Here is a 27093-nt window from a genome sequence, read left to right on the forward strand (position 1 = left end):
TTGAGAACTCAGTTGGAATGAAAACCAGAAGACAGTGGGTCCCCTGGACCAGGATTGGGAAACTGATCTAAATTACCATACATTGGCACTGAAGCCTAACTACAAGTTTTTGCCGTTAGTATTTTGCAGTCTCACAATTATCTAGTGCATGTTTTTCATTAGACTGTTGTTTGTTATTTTTCTGAAATTAGCCCTTCTTGACAGTTCAGTTTGTTTTGTTTGCCAAAAGCTAGTTTTTAGGTGTTGAGTTTCTTATTGACAGAAGGTCAGCTGTAACTTTGTGAATAATAAGATGCATGTTTGCTATGCCCAACTAGGAGGGCAACACTTAAAGAAAATGCACATAGGTTTTCAAATGTCTTTGGGGCTGGTTTCACAAAGCAGTTCGAAGGAGCAGTCTGCTAAATCCAATTCACTTCCATAAAAAAAAGGAAATAACACTTTAATTCATATAGACGTGCTGAGTGGATTTCTACTAAACATTATTGTTCTATCTTAAAATATTGCTGTTTGAAAAATAAAGATATCTTATTTAAACATAAGCTAGATTGCTAAGCATATGTAGCAGCCTGCTAAGTGCTAGCAGTGCTTTGTGAAACTGGCCCTGGTCATTTTCTCATACTGGAAGCACTGAACAGCTTTCCTTATTCCACTCAAATCATGTGACAATGTAACCTTTCAACTAGCCCCACACTGTCATTCTCCGGACAAGAAAGTAGCTCAAAGCCTGGTTAGGAGACTTGAGGAAATGATCATAACTCAATATTGTAGAACAATAACCCAGAACCCAGGCAAGGGAACATTTAAAATGCATTGGACAAGTGAAGTTATTTTTTAACACTACCTTTACTGTTCTCTAGGACAAAAAAATAAATACATTTCTCTTATTTTAGCCATGATGCGGTTCAATGAAACTGTAACTAAACTACAAAAAAAAAATCTAATTTGTTTGGCTCAAGCATGCCTAATAACCTCACTTTCATGATTTATTGAGGCTTTCTGTTTTTACAATAGAATACGAACCTGAATCCCCTTATTAATATAAACACTGATTTAGTGGGGCAGGATATATGCAGTACAACGCTGTACACAGCGTACCCCCACAGTGCATCTGAGGGGATGCAGTGGAATGGAATTAACCCTCTGCATGAAGTGTGTGTTGCTTAGCAACCCCTGACAAGACAACAAGCTAAAATGCTTTACCTTTAGATGCTTTCCTTAACCTTGATGACTAGTTCTAAAAACAGAGAACCTTAGTATGTCATGAGCTTAGACTAAAGAACCCTCATGAGCCTTCAATCACTCCCAAACTGCTGAAAGCTCTTGGATGGCGCTAGGGGGTTAAGATTGAACATGTTTTGCAGTAGACACTGCACTGAACTCTTGTTCAGAGCTGTATGTCCTGCAAGGCTGATGGTGCACCTGTCACACATGAAAAGTTGCCCATGTGACTTTCTCACTCAACCTTCACAAGCTTTTAATTGCACTCTCAGTACACTCTCAGTACAACTTGCATATTGTTATTATTTTGTGGATGGAGCAAAAGCAGTTGTTTTTGCTGTCGTAGTTGGGCATGTGATTCACTAAATCCTCTGGAATCTCTGGAATTGGTCTTCTCTCAGCTTGTACTCGCTTCCACACTAGCTCTTGTTCAGGACTTGGTGTGGATGTAGTGCTCAGGCGTCCCCTTTTCTTCAAACACTTTGGCTTACCCTGTCATGTGAGGCACTCTGCCACATTCATTCTGAAATGTAGGAGGTCCATTACTTCTTTAGATGGAATGCCAAAACTATCTGCATCTGGTCTGTACTCCAGCCAGCTGTTGACCACAGCGAGGTTGAAACCATGAGTGACCATGCGCAGTGTCCATTTACGGGACTTGATGTTTGTCCTGTATAGGCTGATTAGCTGGTCAAGCTTGTCCACCCCACCCATGGCGTTGTTGTACTTCTTCATAACCTCTGGACGCTGGATCTTCATGTTTTCCTTTTCTTTTTAACTTACTAACTTTACCTTAGTTAATGACAGCCCACTGAAATGTACAATGGGTTGCAATTGATAGAAAACATTGGGGATATTTCACAATACAATCAAACATGTGACGTCCATTAAAATGGTCACCTGGTCTGAAAGGGTAAACAATCATCTCCAACCGCAGAACGTAGACAGATTTATTTCCTACATCCTCCTTGTTCTCCTCATACTCACAGCACCAGACACAGCATCTAACACACGCACACACACACACACACACACACACACACACACACACACACACACATAGGCTTTAAACAATAATTACAACAATAATAACCACACACTATCTACATTTCAGCCCATGTTGCAACCAGACTCTCCCTGAAGGGGGCTAAGCAGAAATTTGATGGTGATACTCTCCACTTTGTGTGGGCACGCATACAGTGTAAATGTTTCGATATGTCTCACAAAATTTAAGTATTTGGATGTGGTGGAATCTGATGCAGGTTAAGTACCTGTTAATAATAATAATAATAATAATAATAATAATAATAATAATAATAATAAACAGACGCCTTTATCCAACACAATTTAAAGGGTTACACACAAATCGCCCAGTCCATGAGTTCATGTTGAATGTCTGTACTGTACTGTTGGTCCCTGATTAAAGTCACCTTGTTGAAGACGATACCTGGAAAGGGTTTTGATTGTTGAAACCCACATGAAGTCTCCAAAAAGTCTTACATACAGTGGCTCTCAAAAGTATTCACATCCCCTTGGACACTTCCACATTTTATTGTGTTACAACATGGAATCAAAATGGATTTAATTAGGAGTTTTTGCCACTGATCAACACAAAAAAGTCCATAATGTCAAAGCGAAAAATAAAATCTAAAAATGGTTCTAAATTAAATACAAATACAAAACAGAAAATAATTGATTGCATTATTGAACAAAATAAGTTATTCTGAACAAACGACCACTTCGAAGATGAGTAACCTTTTTAATATATATATATAATACAGTCACTGTGTAGGGCACTCCATGCCTCCTATATATATATATATATATATATATATATATATATATATATATATATATATATATATATATATATATATATATATATTGAGATGAGTAAACTTTCCCTTTGGTGTTGAACAGAGAGATGACGTTCTCAGCTCTCTATCTGTGACTAGCTGCAGACACCACTTCCGTTCCTGCCATTTTGCAGCTTAGCTGTGTATGTTTGCGGGAGCTCTATCGCTGTCGCTGCAGCAGGGAAGGTGGGGGATAACATACAATTTATAAAAATACTGAAAACACTACAGCATCGGCACAGGATGTCAGATTTCGACAGCAACCCGTTTGCAGATCCAGACATGAGTAACCCCTTTCAGGTAAAACGGCAGTGGGGGAATTCGTTACTTCAATTGTATTTATTATTGTGTCTCACCGTCGCAGCTTGCACTGCCTCTGAATGTATAGCCAGTGAGCAGTATCATGCATCATATATGATAAATAAACGGATAGCGCTTCTTAGATAAGGTGGCGATGCCAGGTGACTTCAGGAGCACAGTGGAGGAAACTGAGCTGTAGTCTTATCGTTTGTTGTATTGGACGCGCTGTATGGTCTGTGTTGGTTCACAGACAGTGGAACTACAGTCAGCTGGAAACGGGCCCTGAATCTGAGTGTATGCTATGTATCCTGTCAAAGCTTTGGAGTGTTGATCAAACTGACAGAGAATAATACCATAAATTGCCTTTCTTTCATTACAAAAAAATTAATAAATAATGTATTTTGCCCTTAGCTTTGTGGGTTTTGTTTTTTAAATCGATATATTGTTTGAAAAGTACTATAGTTTTATATTTGGTTTTCTTTTAAAATATTTTATTTTTTTACAAATTTCCAGAGTTTAGCTATCGCTAAAATAAAACTAAATTACAACACACGAAAGAGAAAGATCTGCCTTAACTGAACAAACTGCCGTTCCGAAAAAAAAACCCACTGAAGGTATTATTGGGTTATTGGAGGCGCGTATAATTTGATGGGCTCCAGAACGTTAAGATACCTTTTTAGTTTAAATGCATTGCTGTGCTAGTTACTGTGGGTGTTTCGCAGGCGCTGGTCTCAGCCATTCTGCAGAAGCACCGAGATTAGTTACACGTATTTTGAAACCCAGAAGCGGAACGTATTTTGTTTGTTATTTAGGCCTATGCTTTACTCCAAAAAACAAAGGTTGTTTATCCTAATTTAATATTTTAAATATGTGTGCTTCTGCATGTATGTGTTTGACTCAGAAATAATCAAATGTTTTCCCTCTGTACTAACGGAATATTTTCTTATTCTAGCTTGCCGTTTTGGTTTTTGTTTTAGACGGGTGTGAAACGCCTTCCGGTTTGTTTAATTGTCAGCAATGGCCTTGTGCATTGTTGGAGGGAGAAATTAGAAAGTCTAAATGAGAAACCGCATTGTTGGTTGCCATGGCAATATTATCTTGTAACCATTACTCCAAAATGTGGTGAGTGTGTATCTGTAAGGTTTTTTTGTTTTGTTTTGTGGAAAGATCCAAATTATAGGTTATACTTTGAACATTCGTGTTTTAAGAGCTTCCAGAACTGTTTCCAAACTATTAAGAAACAAAAAATTATAATATCAGCTCTTACTCATGGGGCTGTGAATGTGTGACCGATGAAGCACAGTAATTACTGTTTAACATTTAGCTAGACAATGAAAAAAAAAAAGAAGAAACATGTATGGATCATTTAAGTGCGAGTAGTCATGCTTTTTAGGGAAACTCTTTTGGCTTGACAGCAGCATCCAGGTGTCAAGAGAAGTCTAGAAAATTTGCCACATTTTAAAGCTGTTGGTGACAAATTATGGCCCTATTATATATATATTTTCATCTTGTGCAAAAAAAGAAAAAAACTGCTGGCAAGTTTATGTACAAAGAAAGTAGAGTAGCACCACTGAAAGAACTTGAAACAGGCATTATCATGATGTATCAGGTGACACTTAATTGTGATCCCCATAACAGAAATGTGTCAAAGGTCATACTTGACTACATTTCAGCTTGAGTCTTAAGAATATGCAGGCTGTAACAAACAATATCCGCAGTAGTTCAGGAGAGGTATGTACTGTTAAATGTTTTTTGCTCTGAACCCAAAGCTGAATTACAAGGTAGACTGGTTTTTGTTTATTAAGTAACTCAAATAAAAACCCTACAGCCTACAGAGGTTTACTAATTTCAACTTAATTTCTCCCCCAGTGACTACAGAATTAAACACATCACCCCGACTGATTTACTTGGTAAATTTGGTTGGGTCCTACCACACCAGGATGAGGACCACAGTACAGTTTGTAGGGAGGCTTCAGTGGGAGATATTGGGAAGCGCATCTGGTTCATGCATGGGATTTTGCAATGTTCTAACAGCCAGATAAGACGTTTTAACTCAATTTCATGTGTCATTCAAAAGATCACACAGTGTGTGCCTCAAGATGTCGACCCTATTATTAGAGAATAACATTGTAGCCTCCAATGCGAGTATGCAATTAATGTGCTTGTCCTGCAGCAGTTTAAAAATCTTACAAACTTAAAGGCTTCATTACCATGAACTTAAATTGTAAAACTATGTACTTTATACACTGTGTTAAACCGTGTTTGTTCTGTTTATAGGGAGTGACCAGGGGTAAGTGGTAATCAATCATTCAATTACCACCTGGCCACATTCCACATTTTCCAATCAACCATCATTCACTCAATTAGTCACTTAACACAATTTCCATCATACACACCATCTCCCTACTTTCGTACATTACCTACGCTCACAGTTCATTCAAGGGCGAGGAGCCTGCGTAATGATGGGACTGTAGGCATAGTCAGTCTTGGTAAAAGTGAGTTAGGGTCAGGGTCAGGATTGGTTTTCACAGCAGTAGATTGTTGTTCTTGAACAACACAACTGTCCCCTGCTGATCACATGTTGCCCAGAATCACAGAGATTGAATGGCTTGAATTGTAATCTACAGTGTACCCTACAGTACCTGTGTGGTTTGACACGAGATTTCATTGCTGTGCAAACGTTTCTAATAACTGTGTGAGTGGGTGTGTGTGAGTGTTTTTACGTTTTTTAAAGTGTATGCGCCTTTGCAGTACGATTAACCTGGCGCTCCTCCAAACTTCTCAGAGAAATGTGTGTATGGTCTTGAAAATTGTACATGAAATATAGACTTTGTTTATGGTGTTTGTTTTTTTTTTAAGAGAGACTTTCATCCCAGGGCAGATATTCTCTTTAGATGGGGTGATGCCTTGTTTTAATCCTTCATCTCTGACAGCAGACAGGATATCCTCCTTTCTTCATGTGGATTTGTTTGCTTATTTCTCAGTGCTGTTTTCCTTGCCACCTCTGCCTTCTACTTCTGTCTGGAACCACTGTACAGTATGGGAATGATTTTAGACCATTGGTTCCACTTGACTTTCAACACTGGCTGCAGTCACATTAGTTTACATCACAAATGCAGACACTGGACTGAATTGAGGGGTTATTCAGGAGAGGTTTGAGCTACAGGGAAGCTCTCTTGATTCTTTGCCTGACTAGCTATGGAATGCAAGGATTGATATTAGAATCTTCCCCTCCATGTTAATTTGTTTTTCAAATTCAGTTTACCCAGAGACTGTTGTAACCATGAGTGGTAATTTTAATTATGTATGAATGTGCTTGTCACTTACAATCCTAGAGGAAGGTTGTTTATTCTTGTACCTAATTTCCAAGCCCTATTGAGACTCTCTAGGCTTAAATGTTGTCCTCTTTTTCAAAGTGATCTGAGGTTGTCTGGACATTTTGTCATTTAGTCTAATTAATTCAGCAACTAAGGATGCAGATAATGTTCATCTGCTTCAATTACTAATATTCTAATGTTTAATTCCTTTTATATGCATATGCATTTTCCATCATAGAGTATACTGGAAATCAGCTTGCCACCAATTGCCAACGTTTGGAAGGTCTATTAGAAAGTGTGTTTTCTAGCAATTTCTAAAAGGCTTGCCTTTGTCTCTGGTGAAACGCCTGCAATGCTGCTTCTAATTTCCTGTGTGCTTTATATTAATTCTATATCTGCAACTACTACTGTACTGTTGCCATAGTTATTACTGTCCGTGGAGTTCATTGTTTTGCAAATGAAAGAGTGTTAAGTAATAATGTTGGGAGTGTGTATGTATATAGTGAGGATTGTAAGTGCCTCTTTTTCACAGACTATGCACACAGTATTTACTGTACTACTAATTCTGATGCTCCTTCTGCAAATTCAAATCTTTTGTCTTGTAGCCTAGGTGTGACTATCTTGCTTGTCAGTTTTGCCACCTGAATGTATGTTTTGCAGTACGCAGTTACCTTTGAATATATAAGAATAGCAATCTGTATGTCTAATATTTATAATAAGCTGTGTCCCATTAGAATCACAATACTTGAATGTAGTTTTTTTTAAGACCTTAACCCTTAAATACAAGGTACATATGTGTCCCACAAATAATATGATGCTAACTTTCTTATTTTTGCAATGAGGTGCAAAAATTGTCGGTTTCCTCGTGATAATTGAGTCACTCTCAAATGTGTTGTAAGAAGAAATCATCGGAACAACCACTCAATTCCTTGTGTACCTTAAGGGGTTAATACATCTGAACAACGCATTTTAAAATAAGCAACTTTGGAAACCATCATTCCATTCATTAAGAAGACAGTTCAGATGCAGTATAGACTCCTCCTGTCACGACACTGAGTGGGAGTGCAGGGTCACCATGGACAGTCAGGACTCTGCTCACTCAAGCTGATGGGTCTGCAGCATTGTTCTGGGGAGCTGTAGTATGTGATCTTTACTAAATGAGTCGTCACTCCTGAAAAATCTATCCAGTATTGTATGGAAGCATATAATGAACTAATATTAATAATAACTTGAGTTGTTTATTTAGTGTGGTACCCCACTGTAATGTGTGCAGTTCAACTCCACACAAACATGCTCATGATAACCCTTACATATAATTGTACTGCACTTGTCATAATGCCCTGCTAATGACTTCCTGCCATTGTCAGGGTTTGCTTGCTTATTTCTTGTGTTTTTGTTTTTCTTTTATGCTGATGAAAATGTGACAATTATATTTTTCATAGGTGTCTTAGCTATTTACTGTGCAAAGGAGACTGAATTCTGCAACATAGCAACAGAGCTAAAACTCAAGCAGAAACAAAGTCGGTCTAATCACAGAGAAAATGCAGTAGACTGTGTTTTTCTGCTTTCTCAAGAATGCTGAGCAAAACATTCATTGAACAACTGAAAACATACACACACAAACACACACAAAAATTATATTCATTCTCACTGTGGTGGTGGTGGTGATGATGATAATAATAGTAATACTTTATTTTGAATGTAGCGCCTTTCACAATAAAAATAGCTGTAAAGCACTTCACATGAATTAAAAAACATTGACAAATATTAATAAAACAAAGCAAGAAAAACATCAAACAAGGCAGAGAATAAAATAAACATCATTATAGCATAATAGAAACGCTCCATTATAAAAGTGTGTCTTTAATCTTGTTTTAAAAGCAGTGACACTTGGTGCTTCCCTTAAGAGCTAGGCAGATCATGCCAGAGTATAGAGGCCCTATAACTGAATGCTGTAACACCTTATGTTTTTTTTGTAATTTGTGAGAGAGTAAGCAGCCTGGTGTTCTGTGATCTGAGTGGCGCCTAGGAATACATGGTATTAAAAGATCATTTAAATACGATGGCGCACAGCCGTTTAATACCTTGTAAGTTAGAAGCAACACCTTAGCACTAATTGTCAGTATACGAGTTGCCTAGTGTAAAAGGATCAAGCAGACTGAAGTGTTGCTGTGGCGCGTACATTTTCAAAAGAAACACTACATGAGAATTTTTAATTCATGAAAAGCATATGGGAAAAGAAAAACAAAAAAAAACTGTAGTGATACAGTACAGGAAGCACAGCTGTGGTGCATCCCAGCTTGGTCATAGAAATAGAAGAGAGCCCTTTTCTTGTGATTTACTGAACAGCATAATTCTTCCCAGGATAGACAGATAGCTATAGAGAATATAAAGAAGAGAAAACCCTGAAGTCTCCTTAAGTTAGTTTTGTAACATCATCTTCCATCCATTGCAATTATTCAAATTTAAACTGACGTAAACAGCTTTGCTGGCATGCTGTATTACAAAAGTCCACACAAACGTTACAGTACCTTCACTGTGATTACCCTTGATACAAACAACCCTAGTTGACATAAAGGCAGAAAGTGTTCTCCAGGACACAACCCCCTGCCCACCTTGCACACACACGCACACGCACGCACCTACACACACACAAACAGGAGCTGGGGAGTGTGTCTTGCTTGGTGTGTATACAGTGGTACTCCAGTATAAGATGTTTTGTTTACAGTATACCAGGGTTGGGTTAATTCATGTTTTTTAATTCAATTTCCAATTCTTTGAAAGCAAATGTAATTTACTAAGAGTGACTTTAATTTGAAATTAATTTGTTGTCGACATGAGTGTTGGATAAGCATATACTTTAGAGAAACTGGACAGTTTAAAAATGAGCTAGGTTTCAGACTGAACTAGTATGAAGATAATTTGGGTTCAATATTAGTGAAGCAACCAGATGGCAGGACAGCTTTAGTGCACCATACATTGTATGACAGCTTGAAAGGCGATTGCACTCTGTTCTGTGTTTTAAAGAAGTGACACCTTGGCTAAACATTCTTTTCCCTCAGTTAAAACTTCAAATGAAAATAGGCAACAGTCTTACTTCCTCCATTCAACTACAGATTTATTGCCTTGTGAGTGAAACGCTTGAGGGTGTTTTGAAGTTGAGTTTGCTTAGAGATAGAGAAGTGGGCCCCACGTGATCAATAATATTATTGGTTGATAGGAGGCTTGTAAAACTTACATCAGTATGTGATTGTCTTTTCTAATAGGTTAAGAAAAAAAGGGTTCATGTCATAAGGGAAGCCTGTATTAATTCAATCATTGTACTGCCTTGTGAATTCTTAGTAACGTGTGCTTGAGGGAAAAGGATTCCCAAAGCCTCCACTATATTAAACCAATATATTTGTTGAACTGTGCAACTAAGACTTGGACTACAATTCATTTTACTTACAAATGCACAAAAAAGAAAGGAAGAAATCACCTGCTTTTATCCCACAAAATGCTGCTAATTGGAATTGATTGAATGGGAATTGATTCTGAAAAGGAATTGGAAATGGAATTAAAATTGAAAAACAGGAATTGACCCCGACCCTGCAATATACTGTATACTAACCCGAGCAACTGGTATACTTGAGAATAAATCCTGGGTATACTGTGCTCGTCACCCATTACTGAATTGCATCACCTGGGGTCAGTTTTTTTCAGTAGCTGAAATAATAAAGAATATTTATGTGAATCATGATTCTTCTGTAGTAAGCAGTTAACTGTGTACTTCCTTCCAGAGCTGTTTTGTTAACAGAATAATAATAAACTAACGAAAGGTTGACTACGTAAATAGTAATGGTAGGTTAATGTCAAAGTCAGCTAAATGGTGAACAAAAGGTAAACCAGTTTTAATTAAATAAAAAGTGCCACTGGTGTTGTGCTGTGCCTAGCTGGTACTCCACAGTGGGTTTTAAAGGCTGAACAAATTATCCCTTTGCATGAATCCCTGGAAAACCTGAGGACTTGCTTAAGGCTGGGGCAATGCCGCTTTCACCATAGATACATCGTTTTCCAAAAAAGCAGATCAACGATTCATCGTTAGGAATTTTTTTCGCAGGAATACATGTGGAGCTGTGGAATACCGTGCAACATTGCTAGTAAAGGTTTAAAAACTATTATACTGATTTAAATCTGATCAGTTTGTACATAGTAATAATACATAAAAAGATGTAATAATGTTCTTACCTTATCCATGTTGATTTGCGCTGGTTGAGGGTCAAAGAAAAATCATTTGATTTTAAAAAACTTCAGAATTGTTCAAATCCATAACAAGCGGTTTAACAACCAATCCAGAGAATACAAGAACAAATTTACAAAAAATCACACTGTCTACAGTAGTTCAGTAACAGTATTGGGCATGGCTTAGATTTTATTTTTAAGGAACATGATAGCGTCCACATTGTTTGCGTTCAGCGATGACCGGTGCTTGCTTTCAATATGCCCAGCCTTACTGAAGACCCGCTCACACTGGACAGACGTTGTCGGGATGCTTAAGATGCTTCTGGCCAAGCATGCAGCTTTTGAAAAGCGATCTTAATTGCTTTTCTACCACAGAAACAGGTCTTTGTTTATACTTAAGGGTAGTTCAGATGAATAAATGCTGATCTCCCGTGTAATGTTGCATTCCTTCGTGCAGCCTGTGAGCTGTGTATGCGTCCACGACTCAACAACTCAGAAGCCATTTCTGTTGAACTTCTTCTTAAGTGGCAAATCCTCATTGCTTTTGCATGTGCCGCCTACATTTCTTTCACCAGAAAGGTGGTACATGTTTATTTTTAGATTTTGTGTTTTATAGTGTGCCATCTCCTTAAATGGTCATGCAAATGAATTGTGTTTCTGGAGTATCCCAGACATTTGTTGTATAGGCTGCACTTTCTTGCCATCTTCTATTTTAGAAAAGAATTGGCAAACGTTGTGAGGCATTGCATGACGGGGGGGCTCAATCGCACGCAGATTGTGAGTCAGCCCTGGGGGGAGTGGAGGAAGCTCTGCACTAAAATCTGATAATTGAATGCCGATTTACAAAAACAACAAAAAAAAAACCTCATTGATCAATGCATCGCCTCAGCCTTAGACTCACTTCTGCAACAGCAGACACTTAACTAGCTGCTGCATAATTGTATTCTGACAAACAGAAGAACTTGCAATATATTGTATCATAATTTGCATGAAAAGGCTATATAATTGTGTAGCCTATAATGTTGCAAAAAACAAATAGGAAGCCATGTGCCTGATGACAGAATGCTCATCAAAACGATCATACTCTGAGAAATATTCGATCCTATTTCTAAGCTGCTGTGCAGAGCCAGTGACTTAAACCGCCCTAAGCTCTGATATTTTTTGTGGTCCTGTGTGATGTGGCTGATGCTTCAGAAGGAATGAAAGTAAATGGTAAAAGCCTACAGTATCTATTCCTAGATTTCCCACTGGGGGGAATGGGACAGTTCAGGTGCTTTTAAAAAGCTGTATGTAAAGCTTTGATTCGAGCAATTGAGTAACTAAGAAAGATTGGTGTTTATGGTGGAGTGACCCATATCCTTGTTTACAAACCATCAGCCATGCCATTCTCTTTGCATGGTGCCGCACGGGGAGGCTTGCTTTTCCAGTTTGTTCATGTAACCGATTTAAAGTCTGCCTAGTTGTGTAATGTAAGCTATAGTATATCCTGTAAGCTATATGGTAGCTGATGGATTATGAATATTCGTCAATATGCTTCCAGTTTACGTTACTGCCTCTCACTGAGGCAGATAATTATTTATTTATTATATTTCTAATAACGTTGTAGCCAAGCCACTAAACAGTGTGCTGAATTGTGTTAACATGTTCAGTACATCATGAGCCATATTTTAATGTCTTCATTTGGCACAGAAAGTGTCCAAGTCATGGAAACTAGTTTCGATCCATGCAGTTAGGCAGGCATGTATTTTCTTTCTTTTCATGCCATTGAAAAGGCTATTAGGCTGTATGCAGTGCAATCATTGGCATCAGCCCAGTGAGCAAGTTCCAGATCACAGCCTTATCTACAGATTGAAGAAGTGGTGGGTGCAGCATGCCAGAGCTGCAGCAGGGAGGCATTCACAGTGATGTTTCATTTTGTAAAGGATAGTGGGGGGTTGATCAGTGGCTGATATAAATAGTGCTGCTGGTTACATTATTAAGACAGGGTCTTTGTGTGCTAAGGTTCTAAAAAGCAAACATCTAGCAGTGTGTGTGTACCTTCCTCCCTCCAACTTTTTTCACATTTTGTAGTTGTCAGTGCCTCAGAGTTTCATGCATTTAAATGAGGATTTTTTGTTCCACTTATCTATACACCATACTCCACACTGTTAAGGGGAAAAAAGTTTTTATTGACAGAAAAATTATATATTAAAAATACAAAACTGAAAGATCATAATTGGATAAGTCTCCACCCCCCTGAGCTAATAATTGGTGGAAGCAGCTTTGGCAGCAATTACAGCTGAGTCTGTTGGGATGGGTGTCTACCAACTTTGCACACCTAGGCAATATTTGACCATTCTTCTTTACAAAACTGTTCAAGCTCTGTCAAGTTCCTTTGGGAGCATTGATGGACAGCAATCTTCAAGTTATGCCACACATTTTCGATTGGATTTAGGTCAGGGCTCTGATTGGGCCATTCAAGGACATTTACTTTTTTGTTCCTTAGCCACGCCAGTGTAGCTTTAGCTGTGTGCTTTGGGTCATTGTCGTGCTGAAAGGTAAACTTCCGTCCCAGTTTCAGCTTTCTTGCAGAGGATAGCAGGTTTTCCTCAAGGACTTTTCTGTACTTTGCTCCATTCATTTTCCCTTCTAACCTGACAAAGAGAAACATCCCCATAACATGATGCTGCCACCACCATGCTTCACAGTAGGAATGGTGTTCGTTGGGTGATGCGCTGTGTTGGGTTTGCACCAAACAAAACGCTTTTGCATTTAGGCCAAAAAAATTGTCATACTACAAAACTTTTTGTCACATGGCTACAGAATCTCCTGAGTGGTTTTTTTTGCATACTTCGAATAGGATTCAAGGTGTGATTTCTTGAGTAATGGCTTACTTTTTGCCACCCTACCATACAGGCCAGATTTGTGGAGTGCTTGAGACATTGTTGTTACATGCACATCTTGACCAGTCTTGGCCATAAAAGCCTGTAGCTTTTGCAAAGTTGCCATTGGCCTCTTGGTAGCCTCTCTGATCAGTCTTCTTGCTCGGTCATCCAGTTTGGAGGGACGGCCTGATCTAGGCAGGGTCTTGGTGGTGCCATTTACCTTCCACTTCTTAAGAATCGTCTTGACCGTGCTCCAAGGGTTATTTAAGGCCTTTTATTTTTTTTTTTATACCCATCCCTCAATCTGTGCCTTTCAACAACTTTGTCCCGGAGTTCTTTTGAAGGCACCTTGGTGCTCATGGTTGAGTTTTTGCTTTGAAATGCACTACCCAGCAGAGGGAACCTACAGGAACTGCTGAATTTATCCTGCAATCATGTGAATCAGTTTAACACAGGTGGAAGCCACTTAACTTTGTGTGTGATTTTGAAGGCAATTGGTTAACCCTGAGCTAATTTAGGATTGATATTACAAGGGGGGTGGACCCTTATCCAACCAAGCTATTTCAGTTTTTATTTTTAATTCATTTTCTACAAATTACTAGAATATTTTTTTCACTTGGAAGTTCTGGGGTAGGATGTATAGATAAATGAAAAAAAAAACAAAAAAACTTTTAATGCATTTTAATTCCAGGATATAAGGCAACAAAAGGTGAACATTTTGAAAGGCGGTGTAGACTTTCTATAAGCACTGTATAACTACAAAATGATATTGGAAAAGTCTACCTGAAGCCATAATAGTTAGATTTTGAAATGTCACATTTTTCAATTTTTGTGAAATAATTCTAATCTCTCTTTTTTTTTTTTTTTTTTTTTTTTTTTTTTCTTCAAGGATCCCTCAGTAACACAAGTAACACGCAGTGCTCCTCCTGGACTGGAAGAATATAACCCTTTCACAGATGGAAGAACAGTGAGTAGAAGGAGGGCCATTGATTTTACTTCAACAGTTTGTACTTCAGTGTATTTTCAGCATTCTTTCATTTACATCAGCTGTCCGGTAGGATATTGGACTCATGGATCAACTATCTTTAAAGCGCTTCATACCAGAACACTGAATTGTACTGAGGATACTCTTTCTTAACTAATGCATTCTTCATTGTCAGTCAGCACTTTGTGGGGACTTTTTAAAATGTTTAAATTACCCAGGGCTGCGACTCCAGAGAAGACATGTTTGAGGGTAGTAAGTACAGCAAGCACACTATGTAACCATTAACCTGTCCCCTGCAACACTAGTGGATGTAAGAAGCATCACAGTTGTTATGTGGTATTTCTTGCCGATGTATTTCCTCTGGTACGTCCAGTAGGGGGCAGAGTGTTGGTTACACCATGCTGTACTGATTGTATGTTTGAAAGCTCTATTGATGCCACTGGGGTTCTTTAAACTTCTGAGCTTTAAAAAGTCGGCATCATGTAATGATTACAACAGAAAATCATATTAAAAGTGAATCTAAAAAACAATAATACATCAGTTAAAATAACTGTGGTGTTTTAAACCTTCCCCAAGTTAATCTTTGAAATTTACCATCAACAAGTAATGTTTTACCCTTTTCTTTATTTTTTTTTTTATTGTCGACCCAAAGCTGGCATTAACCATTACCATTAATCTGGCAATGACATTTTAAGGTGCACTGTCAAAATCTTCTGACTTAAAGATGGTAGGCACAAGTCTGCAGTAAAGCACAGTTCAAAGAACTTGCCATTGTCAGAAGCATCTGCTATTGGTAAACAGTCAGAGAGGAGATTTAGTAAGAGCAATGTTTTCTCTCAGTGATGTACTGTACACACTGTGGTTTTTAAATTGAAAAGGACAACATATAGGTCAGGGCTGGATAATAACATGAACCGGAGGGGGATATTTATCAAAGCCAATCAACTGATGGCTTAAGTATCCATAATGTGCCTTTCCCCGGTAAACCCCCAGTTTGAACTGTGATACCTGTGGTCCTTTCCTCAACATACCCAGTATGTGCTGCAAAGTACTGTACAGTATATGCTATTATCAGCAGTAGAAAGTTCGTATTAGATTCATAGGCAAGGGAGTGCTGTGGTATGCTAAGAATACCCCTCTACCACAACAACCTGGAAACAAATTCTGATATAGAAAAAGCATTCAGCTGTGCTGTGAACATCTTGATAAAGTCTGTGGCTTGGCTATATTTCAATCTCATGGGCAAATGAGACAATTTCTTTGGTATAGCAAACCCATTAAAGCCCCTACTTTTTAAAAAGAAGATGCAGTATATACATTCCATTGCACTTTGTTAATGTTGGGTTAATATTATGCATACAAAAAAACCATGAACCATTTCAATGACAATCGAAGATACATTACAGTGTAGCTGGTGCACAGGTAACAGGAAACCAAGGAGCTAGCTTGCTGCCATATTATTTGTGGCCATGCAGTCCTTGTTCTCTTATTCAAGCCCTATTGTTTTTCCTTCCTTGGCATCCTTCAGCTTTTCCATGTAGACATGAAGTTGAAAGGTGAAGCTATTTCTTTACACAGCCAGATAGATGCACAATAGAAAATACTCAAACCCTATCTTTGAAGATTGAGTGGTGCAGATGGTGGATAGACAAAATCAAGCAGTAAAAACTTTTTAAAAAGAAATGTAAAAGATTAATATGCAAAAAATAAAAACATTCTTTCTGCCACGTGAGGTTTATGAATTTTGCCAAGGTTTATACTGTCATGTAAATAGATAGAGCTTAGCTTTGTCTGCGCTCAGTTATTCACCCACAAGTACAGCACTAACATCTTTAGTTTAAAAGCAACGCACTGCAGTATATTCAATTGTCGTGTCAAATTGGGCGACTAGCTGCTGCTTCTCTTTATACTATACTGTGAAGTGTTCACTCATGCGTTTAGCCAGCTGTTTGCTCACAAAGAATATAAACTGTTTAGAACAGTGCTACTTACAGGTGCATCATTTTGAGCCGCTGTACCTAGGATCATTTTAGAAAAAACATGTATCCTTTATAATTTTACTGTAACTCCCTGAACTCCTCTTCAAAAATTTAATAAAATCCCAGTCCTCAAGATTTTGAATGTCTTTTTCAGTTTGGCTGTCACAATATTCTAATTATCTACATTGTATATACAGCGTGTGGAATTGGTACTATCTGAACATCCTGTACTGCAGTATGTAGACACAATTTTTAAATTGAGATTCAGCATATTGTTCAAGCATCAACTCCCATTTACACAAGCAGATCTACATTGTTGGCGTTGAGATTAATTCATATGAGAGTTTGAGCTGAACAAAGACACTCAATACTGTTCCAGGGCAGTGGTACAGTAAATTATGCATGTACGTGGTGTCGGTTAGAGGAGCGAGCAAGGGCAGATATACTGTACTAGTAACCTGATTTGTTCAACTGACACAAGACAAGTTTATGTATATAATGCACTAAAGTGCTATAAACAGGGTTTGGGGATTTTAGTATCTACTGTGGATGAATAATTGAGATTGCACATATAAGTGCATCTTGTGTAAAATAGTGTTTAATATGCAACTGTGTGAAACCAACTGCTAGTTAAGTGGTGTATGAATTATGGCTTATCCACCAAAAGCTTGTGAAATATAAAATCTTTCAGCAGAAACACTCAGTTACACTGTCAGTCGCTGAGCAGCTTGTGGAATATAAACTCATTCAGCAGAAGCACCCAGTTCCACTGTCAGTCCCTGAGCAGTTTGGCCTCTTTCTCCTGTAGTGTAATTAAAGTTTAAAATGTTTTTCCAGACATTACAGTAGATTTGCTTCACAGGCAAAACTGTAAAACAAAAGTGTTGCATTTCATCTTTACTCTATTGATCCTTTCTTTTTTAAATGTAGACCTGTTTGTTTTCACAAACCATTTTGGTTCTCCAAGAGTGCCTATCACTTGACTTGCTGTGCAGACTGACTGCGATATTAATTTCCTGCAAAATAGAGGAATAGTGTTTATTTAGTGTATTGTGAGTACAGACAGCTGCATCAAGAAGATCTAGTGTGGTCACTAGCTGCACATCTTAATGGTAATGATTGAAGATGTTCTTGCTCTTGTTTTTCTCATAGGCGGCCCCAGTCCCCCCGGCTGCCTCAAAAGTACCTCCAGCCACAAACACACAGCCAGCCATCATGAAGCCCACAGAAGAGCCTCCAGCCTACACACAGCATGCACAGGTACTGAGAGCGCTCACCATTCTCCTGGTTAGAGGAGGGGCTGCATTGAAGGATGCAACAGTGACCATCTTTAAGCCATGGACATTCATCTATAACTTCAAACAGGCATTCATAAGCACTGCATTTCTCTTTTTGGTATCTCTGAAAACAAAAGGCAACTTTCCCTTAGGGTAGAGTGTAAAAAGCTTATTAAAGTGTAAGAAGAAATTTCTCATCAGTACTGCTGTATATTGAAGTAATAGTGAGTGAAGAGTAGGGATGAAATTTCCACTATATGAATAGTTGAGAGCCCACTCACTTACACTGATTATCACGATAGTAGCAGTTGTTTTTCAATTACTTTTTTTAAGTGAATAAACAGAAGAAATTAACAAGTTCTGTCTTTTTTTTCTGTGGGATATGGTCTGTAACACAAGGAAGCTACAGACTTTAAAAAAGAGCAAGATTCTAGCAAGAATGAAAAATCTTACAACCACAGGTGGAAGAAAAATAATCTTAATGAAATTGCCCTTATATTACCATCATTAATAGTTGCAAAAAAATGATACCTTTAAGTCTGTCAGAATGGGACTGGAAGCTTTTCATTCTGTGGATTGGATGTACATCTTATGGTACTGTATTTTTTTTCTAGTGGAAGTACACACTAGTGTTGTTGGTTATGCCTCAAAATAGCAATCGATTAATTGGGCACACAAAATATAATCGTTCTAGTAAATATCACATTGTCGGTGCATTCCTCTCCCCATGACGTTAATATTTTAATATCATTGCAGTTCAGTAAAAGCTTGTGCACAGCAATTGGATGCGAGGGGTAATTACGCCTGGGTAGCGTCATTATTCACAACAAGCCTAAAGCAAGTTTAACATACTACAGGAGTGTTACTAAAATATTCATTCCCAACAGATTACAGTACCTTGGAATGTAAGCTATTAAACTAGACACGAGTTGACAAAAAATGTCTTTTTTTTTTTAATTCAGCGACAACTGCATCATCACGTGTTTCATCTTGTTAATACTGTAGTACCTAACCTTCACTATCTGTGAAACACAATGTGGAAATCCTGGCCTAAAACAATAATCATATTAATAATCATAATAATAATAATAATAATAAATTGAAGCAGCGCAAAGTATAATACAGTTTTTTTTTCAATGTGCACAATTTATTTACAGGCTGTTTGCCAGGAATACAAGCCTGTCGTCCTGCTCTGAATACAAGGGTGCATGTTTTTTTTGTTTTGCTTTGTTTTGTTTTTCAACAGTGAATACACAGAGGGCCGTAGAATTTTCAAAACTGATTCTCTGGTAGGATGGGACCAGTAAATCAGATGCTAGTTAACACGAGCAGGCGAAGAAGAGCATGCCCACTGCTTGTCTGTGGCAGAAATACTGTAAATGGCAGTTTTGATGACAAACTTAAATAATGTTGTATTTATATCCATGTATATAATGAGGAATGGAATTGATTGAAAAATGGATTTAGTTAATCGTAGCAGCCCTAGTACACACCAATGATTGTACCCATATTTGGAGAGAAAAGCGTCTGTTCTGCTTCCAGCCACGTTTAGTGAGTATGCGACTATCGTTTTCTACGATTATCGAATAATTAAATGTTAACAATACAAACTATCGCGAATATTCGTAATCACGATATATCATACTATCGAAAAATCGTTTAATCCGTAGTGAAGGGTTTTAGCATGATTTGGTGAATGATTTAGTTCCATCATGAGACTCCATGAATTTACATTTCTACTGTTCAGGTGGACATAAAGTCCACTACCTTTGGTGGTCATTGTAACATGTTTGTTTTTAGTAGCGATGTTATATGCAGTGTGTACAAGGGGGTACCTGTAAACCTACATTGCAAATGATGTAAAAGCTTCTCCTTTTTGCATGGTTATTCAGCAAGGTAATATGCAGTGCTTTGATTAGCGGTGCCTCTGAACTTCCTCTCCTGGCTGTGTTTGTTGTATTGTTAATGAAGACCCTGCTCTGTGTTTCCAGGATCAAGCTCTGGCTCAGGCTGAGCTCCTGAGGCGCCAGGAGGAGCTGGAGAAGAAGGCAGCGGAGCTGGACCGGCGGGAGCGAGAGATGCAGAGCCTCAACCAGCAGGGTGGTGAGTCCTGCTTCTGTCCACCGGCACTGCACACATGTGGGGCCTGATTTTCCATGAGGAGCAAATTGCTCATGTAATAGATTTACAAGGGAGTAGGCAGTGTGCCTCAAATGGAAAATATACGCCATGGTGTTCACGTAATAATAATAATAATAAAAATAATTATTATTTAGTCATTTAGCAGAGGCTTTTATCAAAAACGACTTGGAGACTAGGGGCAGAGGTAGAGAAGGGTGATTCTTCAGCCTTACAGAACTGTGGACGCCACCACCCGCTTTCTCTCCAGCAGGAACTGTAGCCTAGTTTTGTGGTAGAAGCTTAGGTGTATTATACTAGTGTGGTACTGTGACGAGACCTTCCTCCGCAAGGGCAGGAATTCAGACCGAGTTTATCCTCACGTCTATATTTGGAATCCTTCTTGGGTCTCATGTCAGGTGATGTAAGGTATTTTGATTTGGGCCATTAGGAGCTGAATTTTATATTGGAGCTGAAGCCTGGTTTGATCTTGAACGGGAAAAGAAACACAGCAGTGCTTTTTCTTTTAATATCCATCGACTTTGCTTTTTAAAGGCATTAAAAACTAAGTGTCAATACCAGTTATTTCTTTTTTTATACTCCTACCAGACTGGATTTCTCTAGGGATCTTGTGCTGCAACTCCTTGAGAAACCCAAGACACTTTCACTCTAATCCAATCATACCCAGAATGTTATTCGTCCCTTTCTCTCCCTTTGTCAAAAACCAACAAAATTGATAAAGTAATAACAAACATTGTGATTAGGGAATAGTGTTTATTGCCTTTGTGAATCAAGGCAAATCTATATTGTTTTTACTATATAGTCTATTTATTTTTCTAATTTAAAGTGCCACCTCCATTTACCAGAGAAGACATTTATTTTAGTTTTTTCTTGAGATTCCCTTACCCTTATATTATTCTTAATATAAGATTCAGAAATGTGTGGCATTTCAACAGCAAAGATTATCTATAATTAAAAGGAAAACGGTGATTGCTTTAATGAGACTGCAGAGGAGAACATACTGCCTCAAAAAAAGTCATTTAGCTACTCTGTAAAGTTCAAATGTCCATGTGTTTTGCTTCGGGGGGGGTTTGAAAACAAGACAAAGATGGGATGAAAAAAGAATCAGAATGCAGGTAGAAAAAAATGATGAAAGGTTTATTTTTGTGCCAAGTTTAAATGGAGACAAATCCAGTGCCAGGCTTTTGTTTAATGCATTTGAATTTTTGTCTATGCCACAGTAATCGCTCAGCTTCTGTAGCCATTTTGCTTGCCACTCTGTTCTTTCCTGATACAGAAGGGTTGAAGCCCCTTTTCTGATCGGGTCTCTCAGGATACACTCGTACAGAAGGATTGAAGCCCCGTTTCTGATCAGGTCTCTCAAGATACAGTCGTACAGAAGGGTTGAAGCCTAGTTTCTGATCAGGTTTAGTACAGTAGTCAGGAATTCTACAACAATCAGAAAGGCCTGTACAGTGCAGGAATGCCATCCTTACTCTTTTGCTTTTCGTTTTTCTTTCAGGCAGGAAAAACAACTGGCCACCACTTTCAGAGAAGCTCCCTGTGGGCCCGTGCTTTTACCACGACATAGCTATAGATATACCTGTAGAGTTTCAGAAGACAGTGAAGATCATGTACTATCTATGGATGTGTGAGTATGAAAGCTTTTGGAAACAAGCCCCTTCTTTTGAGCCGTTGCCATTTTTCCTTTTAAAAACCTGGCTCAACATGACACGGTTCAGTTGCATGACGGTAAAAATTGGCAGCAGGTAAAGTTGAAAAAAAGTGGGAAATTTCCTAAATTTATTTTTATATATAATATATAATTTATTTTAATCTTTTTTTAAATAGAGGTGGCAAGTTGTAGCTAAAAAATTTTTTTTATGTCAAATCTTAAGTCTTTTTGGGCCCCTATACTGGAGTATCAAATAACAACCTAATGCTTACAGTAGCTGTTAGTCACACTGCAGTCTCATGATTGTGCTATGCCTTTGGTTCATCATTGCACAATGCCAGAACTTCCTGAGTATTGCAGCTATTACAGCTCCTGGCTCAATATAACCCTGTGAACTTTCTGCTCACATCTACACACTCGTTATTGGAAGCGTTGGTCTGTGACTCTTGTGTTAGCTGATCTCAGGAGGGGGTTGCAGACATCCTAGGAGAGCCCAGAGTATTACGCTTAGCTGTAAAAAACATGGGAATAAACCAATGAAGGTTTCTTTCAACTTAAGTTTCACTGAGCTGTAAACAGGAATGTTTCAGACTTGTGGGAACCTCAAAAGCTAATTCTGCGCCTCAGGGATCTGAATGCAGAGGTGCTGTCGCAAGTGTTAAGAGTCAGCATCAGACTATAGGATTACTGAACTAGAACAGCGTGGGGAGTCAATTCACTAGCATTTTGTGTCGCACTTAATAACTGGCCTAATTTGGTAGTGGATGTTGTTGTTTCATCAAAAGGTTTGAAGCATATTTCCACTCAGAGAAATACACTGTTTCAAAGGAGGTGGATGGGAGTGTTTTAAATGTAGCATATGTGTGCTTGGTAAATAAGGCTCCGGACAGTAGCTTGTTAAATGTAAACCACTGTACAAAAGGAATGGCTCCTGGGGGAGAAACAAACAGCTGCTTGTTTCTCAATGAATACTGGAAAATGTATCCCAATGGGTTTGCTACCTGGCAATATCAAAAGCATTAAATAAGGCTTTAGTAATGTGTGAGTGTGTGTCATCCACAAATACAGCTTGTTTGTTGTGCCTTTAATCACACGATTGTATATGTATTTAATATAAGAACAAAAAGCTTATTTTGTTAGCAGTGTACAAACAGTGTGATACATTAACTTTATTCAAATGGCAAACATTTCATTCTCAAATATTACACAGGGCTGGAGCAATACTATAGTGCTTTTCATTTTATTTTAATAAACTAATTATTTACTGATACTTTGTCTCTTTCATAGTTGAGGTGTGATGTAATGTAAGATTAATATGGCTGTGGGATTTGTTTAGTTTGTTTTATTTTTATGTATTATTATTTTAGAAATGTCAAGGCCAGAATGTTACGTTCTGTATCAGATGTTTCATGTGGCTTCTCAAGGACTGGAAAATATTTTTAAAGACAGAAATTTAGATATTTGATTTCCATAACCTTGGTACATTATTATAACTTCCTAACCTGTGTTGACAGCAGCGACCACTATTTAGATCAATTGCACAGTGCCTGTGTGTCTGTCTGATATATTAGCACAAGACATGTGTCCGTCTTCTGCTACTCGGTCAACAGCAACAGGTATATTCACTTTTGTAGCTGAAAGTTGAGAATTACCACAGATGTTGCCATCAAGCTATTTCTGTTATCAGATGGGAAATTGCTCTTTAGCCAGCTCAGCTATTCCTGTGTAGGATTTGGGAACAGAGATGTACTAGTGTATCACTGTGAAGCACAATCCACATCTAAATAATGACACCACAGTATAACTGATGGTGCATTTTATGTGATTCTTACCATCTGCATGTATATAGTCCAAGCCAGGTCTAGAAACTACATGACACAAGTACAGTCTGCACTGCCTAATCGGGATACTGATAATCGGGATTTCTGCTTCAGTGGGATACAACTTTATGTTGTTTAATTGGGATGTCACTTTGTTTAATCAGGATACAATATTTTCAAATGATGACCGGAGATCGCTTTTCAGAGCAAGACAGGTTTGCACAGCACAGTGCAGCGAGTACATGATTACACTGTGACTTGCGTAAACCACGTCCCTCACCTTGTGATAAGATGTGATTTCATTCATTTTTTTATTTCATGTTGAAACAAAAACAGATACATTTTCTTTAGGAATAAATAAATAAATGATGTATTTAACATTTAATTGTGTGATTTGGTGTGATTTCATTCTTTTTCTTTTAATTTAGAAACAAAAAAGTTTGACAGGTCATCTCCAGTGCCTCTCGTTTAATTGGGACAGCTGCTTATTCAGGGTATTTTAACTTGAGGCATCCTGATAAAGCAGCTCCGGCTATACAGTCCTTTCTAATGCAATAGAGATTCTTAGAAAAACCATGAAGTATGCGTTCTGTTCATGACAGCTGTTTTGATCACACAACCTGTCTGACTCTATCAAACCAACTCCCCTTTACTCACCACATACAATATATGCACACAGGAATAGTAACTGTTTGGGCATTAAAATACAGTTTAATTATATTTTACATGTGTTTTGTTCGTGTCTTCATTTATACATGAATCGATATTCCAGATACCACTTTTAGATGGAGAGAAAACAAAAAAAGAAAAGTGGAATCATTTTTTTATTCACCATTGCCCTGTTTTATTATAATATTTCTATTCTATTTTTGTTTCCCTACAGTCCACACGGGGACGCTGTTTGTGAATGTTTTCGGGTGTCTGGCCTGGTTTTGTGTTGATTCTGGAAGAGGAGTTGACTTCGGATTGGCGATACTCTGGTTCATGATCTTTACTCCATGCTCGTTCGTCTGCTGGTACAGACCCCTGTATGGGGCATTCAGGTAGGGACAGAGCTCTTCAATCTTAAAGGACAGGGTTACTATGGTGGCCAGCAATATTATATCATTTTAATTCACACATATTATTACTTAAGTTGTTATTAATAAGGTTTTGTAGTGTTTGATCTTTGATTACAGTGTGTGTTTGTATGTAGTTTTGAAAATACATTTTCCAATTTGGTTTGGTTCTAATTACTATCCAGGCCAATATTCTAACAAACAAATAATTAGGGTACCAGCAGTTCATTTATAATCCCAGACTCTCAGGCACCCAAACACAGGCAAGCTTCAAAACAGCTGGCTAATTACCGTCGTCTCTCTGGCTGGCTGGATGCACACACCTTGAATCTAAGAGCTCCTGTTAATGTTTCTCAAAGCTAGATGGAAGTTTGCTCTCTCCCTGAATCTGTTCTGTTTCCTTGCAGGAGTGACAGCTCTTTCAGGTTCTTTGTCTTCTTCTTTGTATATATCTGTCAGTTTGGTGTACATGTGCTACAGACTATTGGCATAACAGGATGGGGCAACTGGTAAGTGAGCCTTTGCTTGGATTTTAATAAAAAATCAGACTGGTAAAATAGGGATTTTAAACCAAAGACTTATTCACATGGTGGGCGATTTTACCTGTTGGCTAGTGAACTAAGCTATACTTCAATATAGAGACACTTAAGTTGGCTTATCACAGTCAGAATAATCCAGAGGGTTTGTCTAGTGGCTGTTCCTGTAGATCTGTGTCTAGTTTGTTGAAGTAATGCAGTTGTTTAGTACTTGTATATGAATTTCAGCATTGGCAGCATAAGTAGTTGCTCATCTTGTTTGTGTTTTTGTTTTTCAACAGTGGCTGGATTTCTGCGCTCACAGGTCTTAACACCAGTGTTCCAGTTGGTATAATCATGCTCCTGATAGCAGCCCTGTTCACAGCCTCTGCGGTTATTTCATTAATCATGTTTAAAAAGGTAGGAACCACACAGAGCTGCTGAATGAATCTCTATTCATAAATATCATTGTACTGCTCTTCTCTTTTTACTGCTGAGATATCTGTTGTACTGATTACACATTTTTGTCTTGATTCGTGAGTTCTGATTAGGACAGCAATACACCATTCAAAACGAGTCTAGGATTTATTCAGAATGACTTTGCTAGAAGTACGTTGTGATCCCAGTGGATGACTGTTCTCACCAGAAAGCACTGACAGGGAAGTAAAACCAGTATGACACAGATTTAGCTGAAGAAGATACAGTTCAAGGCGTGGCACTATTATATGAAAATAAAATAAAAACAGTGCATGTTTGTACTGTAAAAGCAATATCCGACCAAGTTTTTCCCTCGATTTTGTCACTTAATCCTCCATAATTTCTTTGTACAAGCTTGTACTGGGATTTTAACAATACTTTCTTTTCATATTACAATTTTTTTTTTTTTGTTAAATTTGTTTTTCTGCTGGGGCCTATCTTGGTGTAATAAGATACACTATTGTATGACAGTGCTGAAATAAAATGAGCCCCTCCATTTTCACAGGTGCACGGACTTTACCGAACCACAGGAGCCAGCTTTGAGAAAGCGCAGCAGGAGTTTGCTACTGGAGTCATGGCAAACAAAACTGTACAGACTGCAGCAGCAAACGCCGCCTCTGGAGCAGCACACACCGCTTTCAAGGGACAGCAGATCTGAGCACACTGAATGCATTGCCACACTAATCCCAGCCACCAGCCTGGTCCTCTCTGTAGCGAGACTTTTATTTAATGCACTCCGGTAACTTGAGTGAACCCCTCTGCCTCACACAGCATGCATGTGAACAACCTCCCTGTTGCCCTATCTAACTGATGAACTGACATTCTTAATTATTGGGGAGTGGGGGGGGGGTTCCTCTCCAAATTGGTCTCATAGGGGAAGAGCAAGAACAGTTTACACAATACTGCTGAAACCAATAGCCACCCTGTGATCCCTTACCTTTCTGAATAGCTTCACTGTAAGAACATATAGCTTCCACACAGCTGCATAGTTACCCTCCGAATGTCCAGGGCCGGCCTCTATGGGTTTCCTTCTTGGTGGTTCCTGCTCTTCTAGATCACAAGAGAGTGCTGTTTCACACAATGGAACAGGCTGAAAATGCTACATTAACACAACCTCCATTGAGTGTTAGGATTTTTCTGCTCGCTCTTCATTTATCATGTACAATACATGCAATCTTTCATTTTTGATTTACACACACACTCTCTCTCTCTCTCTCTCTCTCTCTCTCTCTCTCTCTCTCTCTCTCTCTCTCTCTCTCTCTATCTCTATATATATATATATATATATATATATATATATATATATATATATATATATATATATATATATATATATATATCTGCCTATATGTGTGTGTTTATGTATGTGCATATATATATGTGTTAGATAGATACATAGATAGATATAGG

At 38.2% G+C, this 27093-nt stretch overlaps 1 protein-coding gene across 1 annotated transcript; it reads left to right on the forward strand.

The window, feature by feature from the left end:
- Window positions 1-3184: 3184 nt before the first annotated feature.
- Window positions 3185-26934, forward strand: LOC121313639 (secretory carrier-associated membrane protein 1-like). Its single transcript, XM_041246378.1, has 9 exons — window positions 3185-3377; window positions 14669-14746; window positions 17896-18003; window positions 20012-20123; window positions 21661-21789; window positions 24517-24676; window positions 25099-25200; window positions 25509-25626; window positions 26189-26934. Exons 1-9 carry the CDS (start codon window positions 3321-3323, stop codon window positions 26339-26341), a joined length of 1017 nt encoding a protein of 338 aa, XP_041102312.1. The 5' UTR covers window positions 3185-3320; the 3' UTR covers window positions 26342-26934.
- Window positions 26935-27093: the final 159 nt, after the last annotated feature.

Source organism: Polyodon spathula, chromosome 1 (genome assembly GCF_017654505.1).
Source record: "Polyodon spathula isolate WHYD16114869_AA chromosome 1, ASM1765450v1, whole genome shotgun sequence".
NCBI classification, from domain to species: Eukaryota; Metazoa; Chordata; class Actinopteri; order Acipenseriformes; family Polyodontidae; genus Polyodon; species Polyodon spathula.